This window comes from Bos taurus, chromosome 6, assembly GCF_002263795.3.
Source record: "Bos taurus isolate L1 Dominette 01449 registration number 42190680 breed Hereford chromosome 6, ARS-UCD2.0, whole genome shotgun sequence".
NCBI classification, from domain to species: domain Eukaryota; kingdom Metazoa; phylum Chordata; class Mammalia; order Artiodactyla; family Bovidae; genus Bos; species Bos taurus.
The window spans coordinates 12038570-12061652 of record NC_037333.1 but is presented as its reverse complement, the minus strand read 5'-3'; the positions used below and the strand labels follow the sequence as shown (position 1 = coordinate 12061652).

At 38.1% G+C, this 23083-nt stretch overlaps 1 protein-coding gene across 31 annotated transcripts in view; it reads right to left on the bottom strand.

Moving 5' to 3' along the window:
* CAMK2D (calcium/calmodulin dependent protein kinase II delta) overlaps positions 1–23083 on the bottom strand; it is a 308358-nt gene that overhangs the window by 46524 nt on the left and 238751 nt on the right. For all 31 annotated transcript variants that reach the window (XM_005207624.4, XM_010805904.3, XM_059887553.1 and 28 more), the window contains 6 exon segments: positions 20652–20754; positions 12807–12890; positions 5426–5520; positions 2667–2789; positions 2336–2419; positions 1849–1891 (listed from right to left, as the gene is read on the bottom strand). In XM_005207624.4, the coding sequence (XP_005207681.1) occupies positions 1849–1891; positions 2336–2419; positions 2667–2789; positions 5426–5520; positions 12807–12890; positions 20652–20754 (532 nt within the window).

Sequence of the window (23083 nt, the reverse complement as noted above, 5' to 3'; positions counted from 1 at the left end):
AAAGGGAGAAAAGAAAAAATAAAAACAACTTTATAACCATATACTCATGGACAAATTACTTTAAAAAAGAGCATGTCTGGCAATGAAACACAATGAATACTCAAAACTAAAACGCAATATAAACCACGAGGTGCAGCTGAGTCTAATGTTATTCAGTTGGTTTTGAAATGATGGATTAAAAAAAAAGTTTGCTTTTCATGCTAAGACATTCAGAAACGATATCAAATCCACATATTAGTCATGAGTTTTTAGTTTACACGATGATGAAAAGAAAACAAAAAGTGAGGTAAACAAAAAGCGTCCATACATGGGTGTATTTATTAATAAAGGCCCAATTTATGCCTAACAGTGAATTTAAAATGGAAACAAAATATACAATCTTAATTCTGAAGTTTTTGCCCCTGTTAGTCTGTCATTAACTATATATATCATACCATCCTACGTTTTAGTGATTCACTAATTACTGGGCCACAGTGAAATATTAATTTATTTGAATATAGCACATATCAGTTAATATTTAATGAGATGACATTGAATTCACCCATATAAATGTCAAATATATTAATCAGCTGTTCATAAAACAGGTAACTTGGCAGCAGCAGTAACAAGTTTTACTACACCAAACAAACTGGACAAAATACATACAGCTGACTAACACAGTCCCTCAATTTGCAGCATTACTCATTGCGTCATCATCATTGGTGTTGTTTAACAGGTTAGTTATTCTTTGAAAAGCTTATGAAATCACATTATATACAATGGGGGATTAAAGGTGACCACCTAATAACATGGTAAACAATAAACAGAAATTGGTTGAGCAGCTTGGAAAACATGATCACGATACGGGTCACCGCCTGAGATCATACGACACGCAGGTGAGGTGTGCAGCAGGGATAAAGCACTTAAGACATAGCTGGGTAACTGGACGCTGCACCGCACTCTCATACAAATAGTAAGCAAACGAAAATGGTAGAATTTTTGGTACGATTGTCTGACAATGGTTCCAAGTCTAAATAGCTAAACAGTAAGTTTTTAGCTGTCTTAACGCTTCAGTCCCTCCCCATACATAAGACTGATTAGCTTTTACCAAAATTTAAGTTTTGGAAACCTGATCCTTTGAGGTAACCCATCAAAGAAGGGGGGCTCCAAAACTCAATTTCTGGAAATAGTATATACTTTATGTCAATTCTGGAGAGTCACACCTACAATAAAAGAAAGTTTAGCTTCTTTCAGTCTATTATTTAAACAAACTTATTTTTACCAGGAAATCATTTCAAAGAATGTTTATTACTGGGGGATAGGTTCTTTGTAAATTCTTAGGTTTAGATACTTTTGTAAGTTGTCATCATTCTTATAGCATGTAATTTCAAAAGAACTTAGGCCTAACAGGACTGGGTTCCTCAATAATGGTCTTCTAAAAATCTTTCTTTTTGTGATTCCCTGAGAGAATGAGACACACGCAAAAAGACACTATTCATAGTTATTACCTTATGAGATATCAGTTAATTCTACATTCAAAATACTGAGCTTCAAGCTGGGAGAGTATAGTTACAAACTGTGTCAGCTTCAGCATGGAAGACAGCTGGGTTTCGAGCTCTGCTCCAGCGCTGACCAGTGGTGGGGCCCCCGGGTTGCTCGAGGGAAGAGTGTAGTCGTGGGCTAGCTAGCACCTCTGTGAGACAGCACCCTCGTAAAACCCAACACGGCAGTCACAGGTGTGGAAGGAACCCATGCCGCCTCTTTGCCATCCCTGAACAACAGTGTCTTATGTAATCACTAAAAATTTTAAATTCCAAAAAAAGCTACTAGAGAGGAGAGGAGAAGGAGCAGAGTTCTTAACACATGTACCTGAAAAATTCCTCGTAGCCAGCATAGTGGTCAAGATGGCACCCTGTCAGAGCAATAAGAATATAAAATTAATGCTGCTTTTGCAAATCTTTAACCTAACAAGTAAGTGTTTTTGATAACAAGTCTTCTCCTAATCTTACTTTCAGTCAGAAGATTTTTGTTTCTCTTCAGTTTTTGGTTTCCTCAGAGTAGCAGGCCTATGTTTCTCATAATAATGCTGGGACCACCCTGGTGGGTGCGGCCAGGTTCTGATTATTAATTTGCACAGATGTTTTTCACTGAATGGAGGGATCACATCACCAGTGATACTAGCTCTTCAGGGTAGTTTTAATTCCAGTGATATTCCACTTCCCCAAGATTCAGAAGAAGAAGAGTTTTGAGGTTTAAACATTTTAAAGCCCTTTCTAATATAGTTCTGTTCCTCATATGGAATCCCACTTCTCACTCTGCCAAATTTCCCTCCACACAAAAAAGTAAAATTTCTTACCTTTAGTTTTCTTCTCGCATTGAATTTCTTCAAGCAGTCTACAGTCTCCTGTCTGTGCATCATGGAAGCAACAGTAGAACGTTGCTGGAAGAGGAGAAAAATAAACTTAATTGAGGCTATTTAAAAGATATTAAGCATAACAGTACCCTCAACTTCATCAAATTTTCATTAGTGGTTTCTGTACCCATCCGATGAACTTATAAGTATTCAATTACAAGAGTTTCCTAATAATGAAAAACTGATTTTTTCAAGATTACTTGTTAAAAAAAAAATCAAAGGAGAGTATATTTTTCACTTCAGCTCTTGGGGTCTTTGGGGCACGGTCACTTACACAGATCCACGGGTGTTTCAGTGCCTCTGAGGCCGTGATGCGCTTGGCAGGGTTGATAGTAAGCATTTTATTGATGAGGTCTTTGGCTTCAGGAGTCACGGTGTCCCACTCTGGTGACGGAAACTTTAAAAATACAAGTTTATAAAGAGTTTAAAAAGATACACTCAGTGGGACAGGGAAGAGCCAAATATACTAATCATTTCCTTAAGTAGTGTGTTTCTTCATCAATTTACTTTTTGTAGAAGTTAAATTGTATCTACATGTAGACAAACTTTTTAACTTTTTAGTTTACATTGGAGGATAGCTGATTATCAGTGTTGTGATAGTTTCCCGTGGACAGCAAAGGGACTCAGCTATAGGTATACATGTAGCCAAACTGACATAGGTATGTATCTATTCCCTCTCTATGTATTTATCTATATATTAAGATATTGAGTGTAACTATAAGGGACAAAGATGTACACTAAATTGCCATGTTATAACTAGTGATACATTTTTAAATTTGAAAAAACAAAATGAATCTTCTAGTCCTCTAAAAAAAATCTTTAATCTGCGAATTCAATTTTATGCAATATTTCTCATAACTATTTATGCAATTTTACAAAAGTCAATAAAGCTGAGAAGTTGTCACATCATCATGCTACTATGCCAAGGTTCAAAATGATGTATTACATACTTCCACATCTCGTAAGCAGTAACAGCAGAGAAAATAAAACCGTTTCAATTCCTGTTCCAAATGGACCTATTAACTGTCACTATTTGGAGTACAGCAGTGAGACGAAATTTGAGACTATAAGAGCCCAGCAGGATTTCATTTTAATACTTCAAAAAGGTTAATCTACTTAATTATAAATTTCATCAGAACTAAGTTCATGAAAGTAAACCAACTCTCATAACTTTTATTAGTAACCATTTATAGTCATAAAGTAATTTATTTTAAATTTCTGTGTAAGCTTTTTGTTGATAACTATGCCACCTCATATTCACTTAATAAGCATATTTAGTAGAAACACTATTCTTGATGGGTTAAGAAGGATGCATATCCCATTGGTTTCTTACAAAATATTAGGTGGTTTTCCCAATTTATGAATTTGTATAGACAATCCTGAGAAAAAAGCCGTTGTCACTGTGCCCTAACGGACTTCAGCTGGTTCACTTTTAGGAGCCATGTGTGACTTGTGACGTGCGATTGTCAGTTGTGATCACGTGCGTTTGTGATCCACTGGCAAAATGAAACACAAGAAAAATGATACTGACTCTTTAATACTTGCACATTTTCGCCAGTTTAATAGCTATCATTTTAATTCCAGAAGTTTCCTTTGGCCAGTTGTAAAAACTTGCTAACCATCAGGAACTACTGAGGAAACACTCAAGTCTGCTTCTTCATGATGTGGAGATTTTCTGACCACAAATGAGGGCTGAATTCACCTAGATAAAAGCGGGTCCTTCTCTGAGTTTTCTAACTTTCACAAAGGCATTTCTTTACATCCACCAAGCAGTGAATGTGTAGAGTTATGTTTTTCGGGTGAAAAGTGAAAATGTTAGTGACTACTCTTTGTGACCCCGTGGACTGTAGCCCGCCAGGCTCCTCTGTCCATGCAATTTTCCAGGCAGGAATACTGGAGTAGGTAGTCATTCCCTTCTCCAAGGGATCTTCCCTACCCAGAGATTGAACCCAGGTCTTCTACATTGCAGGCAGCTTCTTTACCATCTGAGCCACCAGGGAAAAAGTGAAGCGAGGGATTCCTAGTTCTAGCCTGTAAAGATGGTGAATGCACTAAAATGGCCAGGTAAATCACAATTTGGATTAATTATGATTAGTCTGGCTAGAATGCAATGCTTCAAAATTATACATTTTAAATACCTGTGATACATCCATCTATCTACATGTTACATTTAGTCAGGGGAGTCCATGATACCTGATACAATACAATATAGCCTTCTCATAACTTCTCTCTTTACCACACTGCACTCTTAACTTGTGCTCACAAGGTGGACCCGTTATCGCCTACCCCTTAGTTAGCCCACTTAATAATACAGGAAAAGCATCTCCAGACCTGCATTCTGACTTCCAGAGGGCTGTGTGAGGTAAAATCAGAGGAAGTGGTAAATCATATTTATCAGAGGAGAGAAAATTACATCAAAGAGCACAAAGCTAAGCCATAAAGACAAAGTAGTTAAGGCCTTACTCTTCAATACAGACCTTCATTCATATGCCTAGTTTAAAATATACTAATGGTAAATTAAATGTATTGGAACTGTGATTTTCCAATATTTTTCAATTGTGAAAACCATTCTTCAATGAAAGGTTTCACAGAAGCTCACTAGATAAACAAAACAAAAACAGTCAAAGCTGACATAAAGGAACAATGTTCTATTTGATACATGGATCACTGCAAAATATTGTTAACATATAATTATGCAGTAAGCATTTGAAAATATAATTCAGCTAACAGGTAGTAACCAGTTCTAAAGCAAAAATACTTTAATTTTTATATATTTTAAAATGCACTAAGATTTAAAAGCTTTGACAAACAAGGTACTTCCTTAGAGACTTCATACTGTTTTCCTTTCGATTTTATGAAATAAAGGGCTAGAAGGAAATAGAAACTAAATATATATGTTACATATCTTATTCTTTTTTCCCAAAAGAGAGGAAAATAATAAGGGATATTATTAAAATAGCAATGAAAAATCTGTTTTTGGTAAATAAAAAAACCAAACCCAAATATAAAGCTATATGAATATTTATTACATACGTCATAAGCTCCAGCCTTGATCTGCTGGTAGAGTCTGTGTTGGTCTTCATCCCAGAATGGTGGATATCCAACCAGTAGAATGTAGAGGATGACTCCTGGAGGGAATGAGCATATTAACACAGTGTTAAGTCCCAGAAACTCCGAGAAGTTAAACAGGGCAGATCCACAATGATATTAAGCCACATCCGTTCGAAGACAGAAAACTAGATGATTGGTAAACTTCAGAGACATGTTATGATGCACTCTGAAGTGTTCCGTGGAGGGTGAATGCTGCTCCTCCTTTGCTCAAGGGCTCTGACAACGTGACAGTCCAATGCGTGCACCAAAGGATGAATTCTAAAGATGCACAGCAGAGCAACACCTCAATATGAAGCCCACCTCCACTGTGGCGACACCTGTGGCCTCCCTGAACCCTGTGTACACATGATCTCCCTGTGCTCTTATCTATTTAGATACCATGTGATTTTAGTCACTTTAGAGGTTGACATTTAAATATATAACATGTTATTATTTCCTATTAGTCATTTTGCTAATTAGGACAGTTTGTAGAGCAATGGTGCCCTGGTTACAGATTCATGCTCTAAATATCCAGGGTGCCTGGGAATGTGGGTACCATATAAGAAGATGAAAATCTTTTCTTCATTAATAATCTTAGTCTTCAAAGACAGCTTCTTCAATAAAACAACTAAACCAGTGATACTACAGAAGAGTATATACTACAAACAGGGAAAAGATAAGACTGAAATTGTGCATAAAATTCAAAGAGTTAAATGTTCAGCTTTAAGACAATGTAATATTTTTTTCATAAATATGTAATTATTGAGAAATTAATCAACATCCGATTTAATCTTTAAACAAAATTCTTGTATCCGGTAGTTTTTAACTTGCCCTGAAATCGAATCTGAGGTTTCAATGTCTCCTTGGATCATCGTCTTTGTCACCACATGTGCCTTCCTCCACTTTTGAAACATTTTATGACCCTGCTTAAGATCTTTCATTTCTAGCCCGCTGTCCCAGAGCAAAGTCTGCCGTTGCTCTGCTGTCTCCTCTGCTTTTCTCTGGCTGAGCCCCTTCACCAGGGAGGCCTGGGAGCCGTGGTAAGAGAGGTGACATGCTGCCTGGTGGGCCTGCATCTCCTGTCCCCCACAGCTGGTCTCTTCATTTCCTTACCTTTACTCTGTTAGGGACACTTAGCCCTGCTCCTGTTCACCAGACCCTACATATTTACATGACAGGCACTGTTGCAGCTAAGACGGCTTTAAACAAGGGTTTAATCACCCTAGGATTTTCTAACCTGCTTCAGGAAGACCCAGTTCAAAAAGCTGATCATGATCAGAATAAAGCATTTTAAACAACATTCTTAAATAAAAACCCAACAACGCTTTAAAATCAAGATCGAAAGGGACTTCACCACAGTAGAATTAAAAAAAAAGGACAGTGCAGAAAATCAAATATAATATTGCTACCTTACTTTGTAATACAAAAATGTTTTTTCTATCTTTCACTATATCACTGTCTTAATGTTCATTCATTTAAATTTATTTTCATATTTTTCCTATCTGATTTAACAGATGCATTTAATGATGATAATAATTATGATAATGAGTGTCTGGATGCAAGTAGAAAAGAGGATATACCTAATTAGCTTTAACCCTTTGCTATGGTTTAGGGGGTGAAGAAGAAAATCAGCTTTGCAATGGAAACAGTCTATAGTCATTTTAAAATACTCATTTCTCTAATAAACATCTGGAGTTAGGTTGTTATAAAATTATAAAACAGAGCCACATCTGCAACATTTAGCATTCTGGACCTGGGCATGGCCTGCTTCTGAAGCTTTGTTCTTGTGGGTTACATCTACTGGTTGACACTTGGTGTGGTACTTTTCTGGGAAGGGAGGCTCACAGACATTTCATTCCCTAAGAATCAGCACCCACTACGTTAATAAATGCTCATGATTTGTTTGATGGATGTCTACAAAAAAATATACTTTAAATACAATCACAGCATAAATATAGTAGATTTAAAAATACTTTCAGGCTACAAGACATCATTGAGCAGACTGATGTGAAACTGTCAGTTAGAGACGTGGGTTTGATCCCTGGGTCAGGAAGATCCCCTGGCGTAGGAAATGGCAACCTGCTCCAGTTTTCTTGTCTGAAAAATCCCATGGCCAGAGGAATCTGGTGGGCTACAGTACACGTGGTTGCAAAGAGTAGGACACAGCTGAGCACAGTTCTACTGCGCCTTCCTTAGTCTAAGAATAACTTATTTCATCAGCTGTTTGGTTACCCTGAGATCTGGCTCACAGAGAAAAGATAGGGTAATTAGTTTTTTCCTTCTTTAATAATCAGCTTTCAAAATAACACATTGGTTCCCCAAACATCCTCCAAAGGCCAGAATTTAGGTTGTATTTTGATTACTATTACTATGAGTGCATACATAAATTTAAAATTTTAATCCATTACTGTTATTTTTCTTATTTATCTTCTAACTGTCCTATCTTTAACCAGTCGAAGGCACTTCCAAGTGGCTCCTGAGTCCTGTTAATACAAGCTCTGTAGGCTTTAAGAGTTTCTGTTCTTTCTGGTCTCACCAGATGCTCTTGGATCATTACTTTTCCTAATCCAGATTTGGCATTAGCCACTTCTACAAGGAATCTTGACTTCTTACTGTGGCAAACAGTATACAGAGAGCAGACTGAGAAGTCTGAGGTGTGCTCTGTGGGAACTACACGTTTCTTCAACAAATAAACTGAGAAACAAGGAAAGAGGAGTGAGAAGAAGAGGGGGAGAGAGGAGCAGACCTTACAAATAACAGAGACTTAAGAGACCAACCTGGTAATGAAATTATGAGACAAAGGGGCAAAGAGCAAAATTACTACATATTTGATTATTTTAAACAATTACTATTACATGACATTTAAAAATATTTCTATATTATTAACATGTTTTTTAAAAAGTCATTTTCTTTTAGAGGTATTCATTAAAATATTATATTATTATATGACATTTAAAAATATTTCTATTATTAGCATGTTTTTTAAAAAGCCATTTTCTTTTAGAGGTATTCATTAAAATATTTATAGATATATTGATATGATGTTTGGATGTGACTTAAATAATCTTGGGGTGGAAGACTGAGTCAAGTGATGAAGACGAAATAAGATTAGCCATCAGTTCAGTATACTATTATCCTCTCTACTTTTGTAGAGAGAATTTTCTGTAACAAATTTTCCATAAAAGCTAAACTATTTGACACAGTCCACTTCATATAGCATTTTTTAAAAATGAAAATTAAAACAAGTTTTCATTATCTTATGTACACATTTGTGCTTGGAATATGCTAAGAGATGTTTGATTAATAAGAGTTGAGAAGCACTGATTACTGATTAGGTAGAAAGACTATATTATCAAGAACATTCAAAACTGATTTTAATAAAAGCTACAGCTTATAATCACATTAATGATCAAAACATTCTAAAGGCTGTTCTTATGAAAAAAAGGTGAAGCAGCAATGCTGAGAAACTCTTGGGAAGCCAGTGGGAAGTTAACGGAGCAGTCTAACAAGCACCCACTTCAAACTCTCAAAAATAAAGGGCACACCACGAGCTTATGTGCAAAATGCAGGTGGAGTTTGGAAATTAACTAGTGAGGGATAAGAACAGCTTCCTTTTATCCCTTACGCAAACCCAAAACCAAAACACAAAATAGGGAAATACTCTGGGACGTAAGGGGCCAGTGATGGGTAGAACAAAAATCTAAAAGATCAAGGCCAACAAATTAGCAAATTATTTTTCAGATGATGAAAACTATTTCTATCATGTGGTAGGGGTGGCAAACTGACAGGCTCTCTGGCATCAGGCTAAGGTGAATGCCCGTGCCTGCCGGGCAGGAGGGAGGGAGGGTGCCAGGGAGAGCCTGTGTCCATCTGTCTGGCAGTACAGCAGCCATGTAAGAACACAAGCATCTTGCTATTTGTTCTTTAAATTACTTTAGGGAAGCCAGAAACTGATAATTTCCAAAGAAATCTCCTGATAATTATATAATTTATTATATAAATTTAAAGATAAATGCCAATCCCCACCCCCATAAATGGTCCAAGTGTCTGGTCAATACAGCTGTAGATCACCTGTTTGCAATTTGTGCTCTACCGTCTAAGAATCCTAAATCTGCTGCCCCAAAGGAATTCGCAGCCAGCTGTGTTATGCAGCTCAATGGTGGTGTGCATCAGAAAGTTTGTGGAAATGCAAATTCCTGAACTTCATCACAGAGAATCTTATTCAGTGGTTTCATGGGTGGGCCCCAGAAAATTGTATTTTTCATAAGCGCTCAGGTAGGTCACCTTGAAGCACGTGGTCTGTGATCCACAGTTTGAAAAATATCAAGTCAGGGAAATAAATAAATACTATATCTAGAGAAGTATCTGAAAGTATGTCAGTTCAGAATAAGAGCATGTTGGTAGAGATTATGGGAAGAAAGCTCCAAGGGTTGAACACTAATGAAGACATGGGTTGTAAGGGATGAAGGCAGAGAGCCTTCTAAATGTGAGGCACAGCTGGATGGTCCAATGTAAGAGCCACAGAACTGGCGAAAGGAACACATGGTCCAGCAGGCTTGAGATTTCCAAAGGCAAATACTTTCTAAGAAAATGCTTGATGCTGACTTATTCCGGCTGAAATATGAAATGCTAAGGCTCAGAAATCACACAACTGCTGGAACTAATCTGGCCATGAAAGGAAACAAGGAACACATCCTCCTAAGATTTCAAAGGTTTGTTACAAGTTACAATATATTCTGTGACAGCCACTAGTTTATTATTACTCATAACTGTTCTGATATCTAATGCAGGTAGAGAAGTAACAAGACAAGCTGTGTGTCCACTATATTTTCAGACTTACATTTATTATTTTTTAAAACAAAGATGTAGAAGGAAGTTCAGTTAAAAACCAGTCATTCAGTGACATCTATAAACAACATTTGCTCACCCCACTATGGAATTATGAAAATAGTTATATAAGCAAGAAAACTATCTAAATCAACTTACTGTTGTTAACGGCAGAACACAGGACTATATTCTTGCTTCATTAATGTCTATCATTTACTTTCCAGTAATGGACTAGTAGCTTTCAAAGCCCAGATGTAAGTCAGGCTATATTCTGTGTGAGATCATTAAAGTAGTGGTGATAAGTATTTAAAATTTTCTGTGTATGGATTATTGTAGGTTTCTAATGAAAAAACTGCACAGATTTCTTTAAGCCATTATACCAAAGCCGTACTTCACTCTGTTCTGGGTCAATTGCCCAAAGGCAACCATGGTTGAGTACTTACAGAGTTTGATTCACAAAGATTACTTGCCATATTTCCTTTCTTTTCTGGGTTATCTCATTTTTTACCATACTATCCAATGTCTGCCTTTGCAAAGAAGTAGTTATTAAGAGCTAGTGTTGAGGGATGGTTGAAAAATAGATTCTCTCAAGATCTGCCATTACCTAAAAGCAGTAAATAAAGTATACATTACTTTGGCAGCTATTACAATAGGAATGAGAAAAGGTGTATCATCTTGTAAGTAAAGTGAATTTAATGTAACCTTCAGGACATATAATAAAATGATAAAACTATTCCAAAGAGCAGAGACCCAGAAATGTAACAAAAGGCATAAAAATCTCTTATTATGTTCCAGGTAGTGGGCAGTGTGTGTGTGTGTGTGTTTGGGTAATTTCCCCCAAATATGTAACACTATAATATCTAAGACACTTCTGCAGTTAACTATGTGATCCTAAGGACATTTTTCAGCATGCAACTAAAGGATGCCAAACTTTCTACAGAAAATAAGGGTTGGTGGCCCTAAATAGGGCAGGCTTGTCACAAAGGGATTTGGCTGTTTATAAAAAATTAAAAAAGCATGTAAAAAGAAAAGCTAAGGAGAGAACTGAGCAAAATGGAAGATAAGCCTATTCATGGGAAAACGAGCTGAAATCTGAAAGATGCCCTGTGGCTCTGAGTTTCTAGAGTCATTCATGAGATGTGTGTGTGTAAAAATTCCTCTTGGTAGTTCTAGGAGGCAAGTACCATTATCATCACCATTTTAAAAGCAGAAGCTGAGATACCGAGACTCACTCTGGTCTGGACCTGTCTGTACCACATCCTCTCTTCAGTGCTGGGTACCCCTCTAGCTGCCCCCCACCGCCCCAATAAAACCCATCCGCATCTGTCAGTCTCTTAACAGATCTGTGATGGAGGCTGATTTCTTACAAACAAAATATTTTGAGTTATCTGCCATTAACATGTAGACTTGAACAACAGCATTTTGTGCCTATGCTTTCACCAAAAGGATTTTAGAGTTCCTGCTTAGGAAACAGTCTCAGGGACGAAGACAGAGCTTGGAGCTCACCTAAGACACTACCCTTTAAGTGACAATTCCAACTTTTTAGAATAATAATAGCCGTTTGCATTTCAAATTGCTTTATAAACTCTAAAAACCCTATTTGACCCTCATACAGATCTATGAAGGTCAAATACTTCTATTGTACAGGTAAAGAAGCCAACTCAGTGATGCTAAGGAGATGGGGTTAGCCAGTGCAAAGCAGACTTGAACTCCGGCATTGTGACTCTAAAAGCTGTGCTCTTCTCACATCTGCCTTCTTAGGCGTGGAAGTAACTCTAGAAGCCAAGATACACCCAGCTGGAGATCACACACCAAGTTGTTGGTTGTGCTAATGACACAGTGTCGGAAGCCTAGAGGGTTAGCTCCTGTCCAGTAACTCCAGCAGAAAATATTTCAGAATACCCCGAAGTACCCCTTTCATTTCAGTCTCCCACCTATTTGAAGTATATGCTGACACAGAAATTCTGCTATAAAAGCTGTGGTGGAAACTCTCCCCATTCTTTGAGCCTACACAGGCTACGTTTTGATTAGAGCTTGTTGCTAAAGGCCAGGCCTAAAACAGAGCCCAGTCCCCACAGGGCAATTTCATTCCTTTCCAAGATTCACTCATTTTCTCCTAATCCCTGCTGAGCATCTTGTGTTGCAGACAGGACAGCCGTGGTCAGGGCTCCCTGGAGGAGTTGAGAGGAAAGGAGCATAAACCCCACGCCCTCTGTGGGGGACACATTATGGCCCTATCTCAAAGTGCCTCCTGGGCCTCAGGCTTCAGCATCACCTGGGAACTTGTTAAACACGTGAACACTCTCGTCCCAGACCTACTGAATCAGAAACAGCAATCTGCTTTAACGGGCTCTCCAGGCGACTGTTGTAGGCTAAAGTCTGAGAACGTAACTCTTAAGTTGATTGCTAGAGAACATCAACCTCAGATTTGACAGATACTATTTTCATTGTAACAATAGTGGCGTGCTGCAAACTTTGCATGAGGATGATTCCTTACCGCATGCCCACATATCCACTGGCTTTCCATAAGGATCTTTACGTAAAACTTCTGGAGAAAGATATCCAGGTGTACCAGCAAAACCTAGGGAAAACAGATGTTAATGAATGAAAACCAACTTGGCAAAACCAATATGAAATGGCGAAGGAAGAAAAACTTCTTTGAGCTTCTGTATCTGTTGATCTGTTTGTCAAGATAAGACAAGACTCTTAGGGAAATAAAATAACGTGGACGAGTTTCTCTCTGTAGCAGTCTTAACATCAATCTGTCCTGCATTGTAGCTAATTAGAAGAAACACATCTTTTTTTTTCCCCCAGATAGAAAAACCTTTCTATGGAGCGGCACAGTCAGTGTATATACTTCAGACTACTTGGTCAGCAGTTCTGATTCCTGTTCATGTGGAAGTTAAAACAAAACCTGTGAAAGGGTCAGAACATGCTACCCTATACCTGGGAAGAAATTAGGAGAAAACTGCAGAAGATGATACTTATCATGATGCCTACATAATATATTATGAGAGGTTGCTGTTGTTGAGTTGCTAAGTCATGTCTGATTCTTTGCGACCCCACAGACTGTAGCCCGCCAGGTTCTTCTGTCCATGGGATTTCCCAAGCAAGAATACTGGTGTGTGTTGCCATTTCCTTGTCTAGGCAATCTTCCTGATCCAGGGATCGAACCTGTGTCTCTCGCATTGCAGGTGGATTCTTTACCGCTAAGCCACCAGGGAAGCATTATTATGAGGCATATTTATCTATAAAGTGGGGCTTGCCTGGTGGCTCAGATGGTAAAGAATCTGCCTGCAATGCAGGAGTCTGGTTTCCGATCCCTGGATCAGGAAGAGCCCCTGGAGAAGGGAATGGCTACTCACTCCAGTATTCTTGCTGGAGAATCCCACGGACAGAGGAGCCTGGTAGGCTACAGCCCATGTGGTTGCAAAGAGTCGATATGACTGAGTGACTAACACTTATCTACAAAGTACAAGGATCCAAAACATAGATCCTGGGGATAAATTTAAAGCAAATTTTCAGTAAATATTTTTGATAGTGAGGTAGTCCATGAGAGGGGGTTGGGGCTGAAAGTAACTGAAGAACTCACTAGGAAAAGAAATGGGCTCATAATATATCAAAGAGCTCACTCTGTACTAATAAGCAATCACTGTGTACTTATAAGTGGCAACTGAAGAGAAGACTCAGGAATATTTAGATGAGTCACTACTGAACAAGTATCAGCTAGACTTTTAAGAGATGAGGTATGCGAAACTAGATGGCTAAAGAAAGTTTCCTATTAGATAAATCAGTACTTCCAAGAAGGTATACTTAAATGATAATTAATAGCTAGCATCTAGAGTAAAATACTTATTTATGAAAATAATGGTTTTCAAATAAAAAATATTTACTTTAAAAATTACCAAAAATAGCTATTGCTATTTGGAAATTTTCTTTAAAGGCATACGGAAATTGGAAAGTGTTCTTTAAAAGGATATATAATCAGGAATTTCTCTGACTACAAACCAGTGATGAAGCACATTGTGTATCTACTGGGACGCAAAGCATGCAAGAAAGGAGCTTTTCCCCGCCTCCAAAACAAATCTGTACTTAGAAACAAGCATATATGTAACGACACGGTTACAACAAAATTACATTCTGAGGCAAAGGATTTTGGATTTCACTTTTACCCCCTTTTTCATTGCCTGTCCTCTCCTCTGTTTGCTTTAGAGGAGGATGAGGAGGACAGTGAGAAGGAACTTCAAGAAAAGACCTGTATTGTTGTAGTTTAAGCTTTAAATGGACCACAGTGGATTCACCTCTACCTCAAACTTTGATAGAAATGTTTGTTCGGTAGTTGTGAGCTGGAAAGAACTATTGAGCAGCAGCGGTGGGTCCCCTGACTGACGTTCAAGGATTAGCTGAAGGAGTGACGTGGAAGTTTGCTACTCTAAGGTAGAGACAGGCACACTAGTTTCCAAGAGCTTTCTGGGGCTTCTCACTGCCGTATCTGCTCTCTCATTCCGACCATTCCTTTCCAACTCCTCCAAATGTTGAGACACAAAGGGAATCCAGTGGGAAACAGACTCCAAAGACCAGATTAAAGACAGGTCCCACCTGGCATTTTAAGATACTTTATCATCTGGTCCTACCCACTACTTCCCCTTCATTCACTCAACATAATATCTTCCTACTTCTGAGCACTTAACCTAAAAAATCTCTTTCAGATTTCTTGAAAATAAACTTTCCATTTTCACCCTTAACGATGCTTTTTCTGTTTCTTGAACCCTTGATTTTTTTGGTGTATGTGTGGGAGGGAGTACTTTTTCTCTAACATAGGGTGACTCTAAATTACTTCCATCTGCTACAGTTCTCAGTGGTCCTCTCTTTCTCTGAAGTGTGACTACCCTTTATATGCAATCTATAACCTCCCATCTAGAATTGGTAACCTTTAATGTATGTCTTAAATAACTTGGTAGAATACATGCCTGGAGTAGGAAATATTAACACTTCATCGAGGTAGAAAAGATAAAGAAGAAACCACTATGCAAGAAATGAAGTGATAATCCTAAGTGTAAATTATTATAAACCTCTTCTGGAGACTAAAATGCTAAGAGACACTTGCTCCTATTGAGCACAACCATCACTTGAGCAGTTAGGGGTCCTTACCCCTAAGAATAGCGAAGCCTACATCTACAATGCACAAATGTTAAAACAGTGCACTTTACAACGTGTTCTCATGAATACAGAAATACTGAGGGGAAGACAAACTAGGTTTGTTTTAGCATGAGATTAAACTCCTAAAACTCTAGTTTATTATGATATATACTATCAACGGGAATTTAATGGGAGCTTGCCTTCTTTAGAGACAGGGTATGTTTCTCATTCTGAAAAACCAATACGAATACCAGAAAGGATCAAAGAGAAAACAGAATTACTTACATACAGAATCCACTGCAACATACTGCCGTTAAAAAACCCTTAATATTTAAACAACAGACATAACAACATAATAGCAACCAAGCAAAATAATTCTTCCATAAGAAATAGATCATGGCAGTTATCCTTTTTTTCCTAATAGCAAAAAAAAAGAAAGAAAGAAATGGATTGCAAACAGCATATCCAATCCCACAGGAGAAACAGCTTATTCTCTTTGGTAAATCTCCTAGTCTACCTCACACAAGTGCTACAGGGTGCTACTACTTCTGGCCTTTTTGGCTCTGTACAAAAAAGACCGAAGAAGTAACACGGGAAAAACAAATATCTGAACTGGAAAATAAGGGAAAAAAATAACTGAACACAATAGAGAGCTTCTAGAGCGGCTTGAATAGTTTAATTTTTCTTATATGGAGTAGACCTCAAATTTATTAAAATAAAACTCTGTAAAAGCTCGAAACTCTGGCATTACACATAATGAAAAAAAGAGTTCTGCTTTTTTCTTATTAAAATAAATGTTTCCCCACTCAAAACCTTTACATCTTTTAAAATGTAAAATTAACCAAATACATGAGACTATGGCAGAAAACTGAATAAATATCAAAACAAATCATTCATACTAAAACATGCCTTTCCTCCTAAAACCTATCAGGCAATATTCCCAAAAGAAAGGCAGGACATCACATGCCCTTCACTTAGTTATCCAGGAGGAGTCACTGAAATTTGAGTTGAATGTGCTCAGTTGCTTGTTATGGCTGACTCTTTGCAACCCATTAAAAAAAAAAAAAAACAAAACGTTAAAAGAAAGCTAAAAAAAGTATTCTCCTAAGCTTAGAAACTATGTTTGTTTATACTTATAAAATGATGGATTTTCTTAGACCTTAAAATGCATCCTTTAAAAGTCATTACCCTAATAGGTATCTTAGTAGGAACTTAACTGACTATCACCACACCAAAGAAAAAATGGGAATTTTACTTCCCATCTGTCCTTGTTTCTCTGAGACCAGCTTGCCTTGAGAAATGAATTATCACAATTTGAAAATTTGTGTACTTTTATATGGATGCTATTGCTTTCACTAGCCTGATATTTAGTCATTCACTCAACAACTTTTACTGTGTAGGCTGGTTCTGTGACCTGTTTCATTCCAAGACAGTTCTGAAAACTTACTGAATAGCTTTGAGAACCCAGGCATATTCCAATAGTCTACTTTAATGGTCTCGTCTCATAACAGCCTCATGAAAGAGTGTTTATTATTTCCATCTGCAAAAAGGACACTGAGCTTACAGAGTTAAAGCGACTTGCCTAGTGTTATGTAGTTGTTAAGAATCAGAGCCAGGATATCAGCTGCAGTATTTTAATTCAAAAAGCAGAAACTTTGTACTGCACACAGTCCCTCAAACAGCTTGTGATCTAGCAGAAGAGATGAAATCTCACCCAAACAAGTGAGATTTCAGGAGCTCAACTTCAATACTTTTATAAGCATCATCCAAGTTGTCAGTGTTAAATTTGATCCTTGGCTCTGTAATAAGGCTTCTGGCTTATTCCTGATATCCAATTATCATCTTGTACATAGTTCTGGCAATCACATCCCTGCGCCCAAGTCCCTTTTTTGGTATCTTGTAAAGTGGGGTCCTGCTTTGTTCTAGAAAGGACTAGAGTTCTGTCTTGGAACCCAACTTGCAGGATTCTGACTTCCTCTACACAGATTCCCTTAAAATTCAGGGTTCTTGTCCTTTCTGCTTGTCACCTGGCGCTTGCTTGCTCCTGGGCACTTCTTAGCTCAAGCTGTCCTCAGGCGTACTTTGAACGCCCGCCTTATCTTAACTGGCCCCTTGCCTGAAGGCTATCCTTAAAGTCACCCTCCTACCAAATCTTTACTTAACAGAAACCCACTTATGTCCTCCTCTGCTCAAAATTTTTCACCAGATTCCTGAAACCTCTAAGATAAATGCTAAATCCTTCACAAGAACATAAAATCCTTTCCTACTTCATCAGCTCCCCATCTTAGTATACCTTCTACTTTAGCTGTAATCAACCTATTGCTATTCCTGAAATAGAAAAAATTGTTTCATGCCTCTGAAATTTTGAATGTGCTGATCCCTCTGTCTGGAATGCCTTTATCTCCTTGCATGCCAGTGAACAAAACTCCCATTCAGCCACCAGAAAGGGGGAAGCCTTGTCCCAGTCACTGAAATTTCCACAATTCTTCTCTTGTGCTCCAGAGCACCTTACACCTGCTTCTGTTAAAGGTGCTCCCACGCTGCCTGCTAAATACTTATTGATAGGCAAATAGGAGTGTTTTGAAGGGCAGGACCTTCTAATTCATTTCTATATCTCCGCCCATCTTTGTGATAGCCCCAGTACTTCCTATTGGACCCCAACTCCTATAACTGTATGTTCTTTATCAGGGTAAATTATACTCTTTCCTAGGATAAAATGATGTCTCTGAATCTCAGATTTACAGCACTAATTCTAGGTCCTACCTGTTTTCAGTTTGCAGTTAGTGGAATAGCTTTGTCCAGTTATATGACAAAATATGACACAACAAAGGACAAATTGGGAGGTATTAAGTTCACCTGGTAAGTGAGGACAACCTTAACGTAAAAGGCAGTATTCAACAGAGGTATCAGAGACAAGGATAATGGTCAGGCACCTCTGAAGCAGGACCAGCAGCACAAGATGAGGTCCTGAATTAGGCTGCCTTCAGAGGAGGTGGATAAGGCTGCCCCACCAGCCACTCCCGTTAAGTGGCTGGGGCAGATGAGAGAGAGACGGTGAATCCTGGGAGATCTGGGTGCTTTTCAGCACATGTGTATGTTTAGGGATACAGAAAACTACTTGTATAGAAAACAAAAGAAGTAAGCATTTCTTGAGCTCTCTTTCTATTTGTTGTTATTGTTTAGAGGATAAGCAATTCAAATTGAAGGGCATTTTGCCACTGGCCACAATGTGGATGGACCTAGAGACTGTCATCTTGAGTGAACTTAAGTCAGACAAAGACAAATATATGATATAGCTTCCATGTGTAGTTTAAAAGGTACAAATGAACTTTTTACAAAAGAGAAGTAGAGTCACAGATGCAGAAAACAAACATAAATTTGGGGTAAAGTAGTGTAACATATTGGAGAAGGCAATGGCACCCCACTCCAGTACTCTTGCCTGGAGAGTCCCATGGACAGAGGAGCCTGGTGGGCTGCAGTCCATGGGGTCGCGAAGAGTCGGACATGACTGAGCGACTTCACTTTCACTTTTCACTTTCATGCACTGGAGAAGGAAATGGCAACCCAGTCCAGTGTTCTTGCCTGGAGAATCCCAGGGATGGGGGAGCCTGGTGGGCTGCCATCTATGGGGTCGCACAGAGTCGGACACGACTGAAGCGACTCAGCAGCAGCAGCAGCAGTGTAACATATACACACTACCGTACTGCGAGTGGTAAAGAATCTGCCTGCAAATGCAGGAGACATAGAGACAGGGGTTTGACCCTTGGATCAGAAAGATCCCCTGGAGGAGGGATCACAAGAGGAGCCTGGCAGGCTAAAGTCCATAGGGTCACAAAGAGTCAGACACGACTGAGGTGACTTAGCATGCATGCACATACACACTGCTATTTATAAAACAGATAACTAATAAGGACCTACAGTATAGCACAAGGAACTCTACTCAATATTCTGTAATGGCCTATAGGGGAAAAGAATCTAAAAAAAGAGTGGATATACATATATGTATAGTTGGTTCACTTTGCTGTACATCTGAAACTAACACAACATTTTAAATCAACTATGAAAGTGAAAGTGAAGTCGCTCATTCATGTCTGACTCTTTGCGACCCCATGGACTGTAGCCTACAAGGCTTCTCTGTCCATGGGATTTTCCAGGCAAGAGTACTGAAGTGGGTTGTCATATCCTGCTCCAGGGGATCTTTCCAACCCAGGGATCGAACCTGGGTCTCCCACATTGCAGGCAGACACTTTACTCTCTAAGCCACATCAACTATGCTGCTGCTAAGTCGCTTCAGTCATGTCCGACTCTGTGCGACCCCATAGACGGCAGCCCACCAGGTTCCCCCATCCCTGGGATTCTCCAGGCAAGAACACTGGAGTGGGGTGCCATTGCCTTCTATGCACATCAACTATATTCCAGTTCTAATCTCAATACATTGGAAGCGAGAACAGAAGTAAGGTTGAAGCTTGTGGAGAGGTTATATTTTAGGACACCACGTGAAAAAACAGATTAATACTCGGAAATGGCAGAAAGAGAAGCATAAGAAATTCAGTGGGTAAAATAATTTATTTATCAAAACAATTCATAAACTTGAAATAATATAATCCAGAAATATTTAATACTATATATAATATAAATTTGTTTAATCTTGTCCTTACTTGCAAGGAAACAGAAATTTCATCATATAGAAATTTCAAAATTGTAGAGCAGAAACGGGCACTTTGATGAAACTCACACACACATATATAGATACATAACACCACGTATTATGTAAATTTCTCTATATATACTTTATAATATTTTAAAAATATTTCTAATCACAAAAGATGCAAAATATTGTGCAAATATGTACCTAGTTACATAGGAGATTTCAGCATCAAGTGAGGCTGTATTTGGACAATCAATTTTCTCTCAAATAAAGTACTCTTTGAATACTGCAATCCACCTATTAATTAATACAGCACCCATTTTTCATCAATTCTTTAAGAAAAAAAGTCTGGGTTACTGGCTTCTATTATATTTTCCCTTATTTTTAGACTTATACTTTTTTAATGTCACTAAAATTAGGTACTTATAAAAGTCCACTATCTTAAGACTAGCCAAGTTGTCAGAATGAACATTTCCGCTTTGTCGCGGCTAGTAAGTGGGATGGGACTGCAGCCCGAGAGTGAAAACGGCACGCGGGGGGAGAAGCCCTACTCACCAAACCACGCCTGCTGGTCTCCTTGGACTTCTATGGCTAAGCCAAAGTCGGCGAGTTTCACAGCTGCTCCCTTGGATTTGCTAGCTAAAAGCAAATTCTCAGGCTTTATTTAGAAAGAAAAGAGAGACTGATGTGAGAATCTATTTTAAGTGACTCTTCAAAACTAACATTTTGTAAGATTAGGAGGAAAAAAAAAAGTCATGCACTGTCCTCTCTTCCAGAGACTGTCATTCCTAAATCCCAGGGAAAATATGGTTAGAAAATGATTACAAACGATCATGTGTGCAGGCTTCAGACAGATGCATATATGTCCTGGAGAGATACTGGGCTGAAGAGAGGATACACTTGGGGAGAGTGCAAATGAATGGGAGCACCTGTCTTGACCTGCTCACATGCTTCCAAGTGCTGCTTGAAGTCCAGGCTTGGCCACGGACATTGGCTTAGAAGCCTAACAGAGCACAGGCATTTTTCAGCAGAAGGGAACTTGGCAAAATGATAACAAGAGTTGGACCAATCTACAGACATTTGGCAAATGAAACTGTGCAAATTAAATCCTAGTTGACTTCAAGAGTTTGGACCCAAATGTAGTGATTTTCATTCCTCACTGTTTCCAAACAATTTCTGTACAAATTTTGGAGTCTTATTCTGATTATGTATTAAAATTGCTGTCTTTAAGAATCTGTTTATTCTTAAAGGCAGAAAGCGTCTACTCTTATGTGCCAAATGTTATAGTTGGCTTTTTTTTCCCATAAGCTAGTTTTTAAAAACATAATGTATATGTCTTCAAAATATTAGTTATATATTTATTTTCACATGTCAGAATACTATAAGAGAGACACATTTTAATTTTCTCAGGTATTTATCATTACTCAAGGACACTCAAGGACTGCTAACTCAATCCTGGAATAAGGCTGTGTCTACACCACTGTTTCCCAACCGGGTCATCGAGACACATTGGTACTTTGAAAATAAGCACCATGACAAATTCTTGACTTTCCCTGGACAGCCTTTGTGGGTTTTAAGAAATGAAGGGAAAAGTTGGTCAGGAAAAGGAGGCCAATTAATGCATAATATAAGTCTATCATCCTTGGATCCTTAGGTATCCGGATGAATGTCTTTCTGGATTGGTATGTGTATTTGGGAGAGTGGTTCAATATCTTCTAACCTTGGGCTAAAACTCAGCAAATTTAGAGGTGTCTCAGACTGAAAAAAGTTGGGAAACAATGGACTCTCCAAATGCCAAAACAACTGTCTGAAACATTTAAACATTCTGTTAATCAAATTGGTTTTGTTTGTATGTTAACAAACAACTGATTTCAATTTTTTTTCATGAAATTTGCTACTTTTTTTCCTTACTGAATTAGTCAATTCTGTTGTTGTTTTGACCTTGTGTAAACACAGCCTAAACCAATATTTAATTTATTAATTAAGCCAGCCATGCAAATTAGCAAAGACTCATAACCAGAGCTCAGAAGAAATTAGCTTAAGTCTACAAGAACTGAAGTGTAGGCAAGTAAGTTTTAATCGAGTACCAGACTTCTTCGGGCTATTGCTGCTCACTGCCATCAGATTCACCACTGTTATGACAAATGGTAATTTTAAGGAAAACTTTATAATGTTTTAGGGCTGACAGGGTTTAAACTAAATGCTAAAAACATGAAAACTTAATTTGGATGTTGGGATGAATATGTCTTATGAATATGAAAGATCCCCACACTAAAATAACTTTCAGTAAAATCTAACAATCAAAATTACTTGGAATTCTTGTGTATCTATTACTATACTATAGTATCTAACCAGGCTATATGATTAATATTTAACATTTTATTTTCACAACTAAAACTTATGGTCACTTCATTTATATACCTTTTCATTTAATCAAGAAGTGATTGCCAGCTATTAATTTATGGAATAAATACCTTGGAAGAAAACACAAACAATCGGTAATAGTTTATTTCTCTGTGACCTTCATATTCAAAAGCATTGAGACGTCAGAGATCTCTGCTAATACCCATCTGTCTTAGTTTGTCAAGCACAGACTCATTTAGGGAAAGAGTTCCAATTGCTTTAGAAATAGCAATCATTTTAGGTCTTTTCAAGTGGTATTTAAGTTTGTTGACCAAATGCCAGTGTCATCAATGAATAAACTTATAAACAATTCAATGTGCCTTTATTCTTCTTAATAAATCAAACAGTTCTGGGCAGTGCTGGGTGCATTATGCCCTTGTACACCAAGTATCTGCCAATTCAGAAGAAAGGGAACGCCTTGGAGTTTTCTGATGCACAGTCTCTGACTGAGGCAAACACTCATACCTAGAGACGATCTCTGTGACTTATCCAGGAAATAATAAATCCATCTGGATCAGTGTTTCACCTTATACCCAAGAAGACTGTTCAGCTGTAGTTATGCACAGGAAAAGGCACGGCTATTT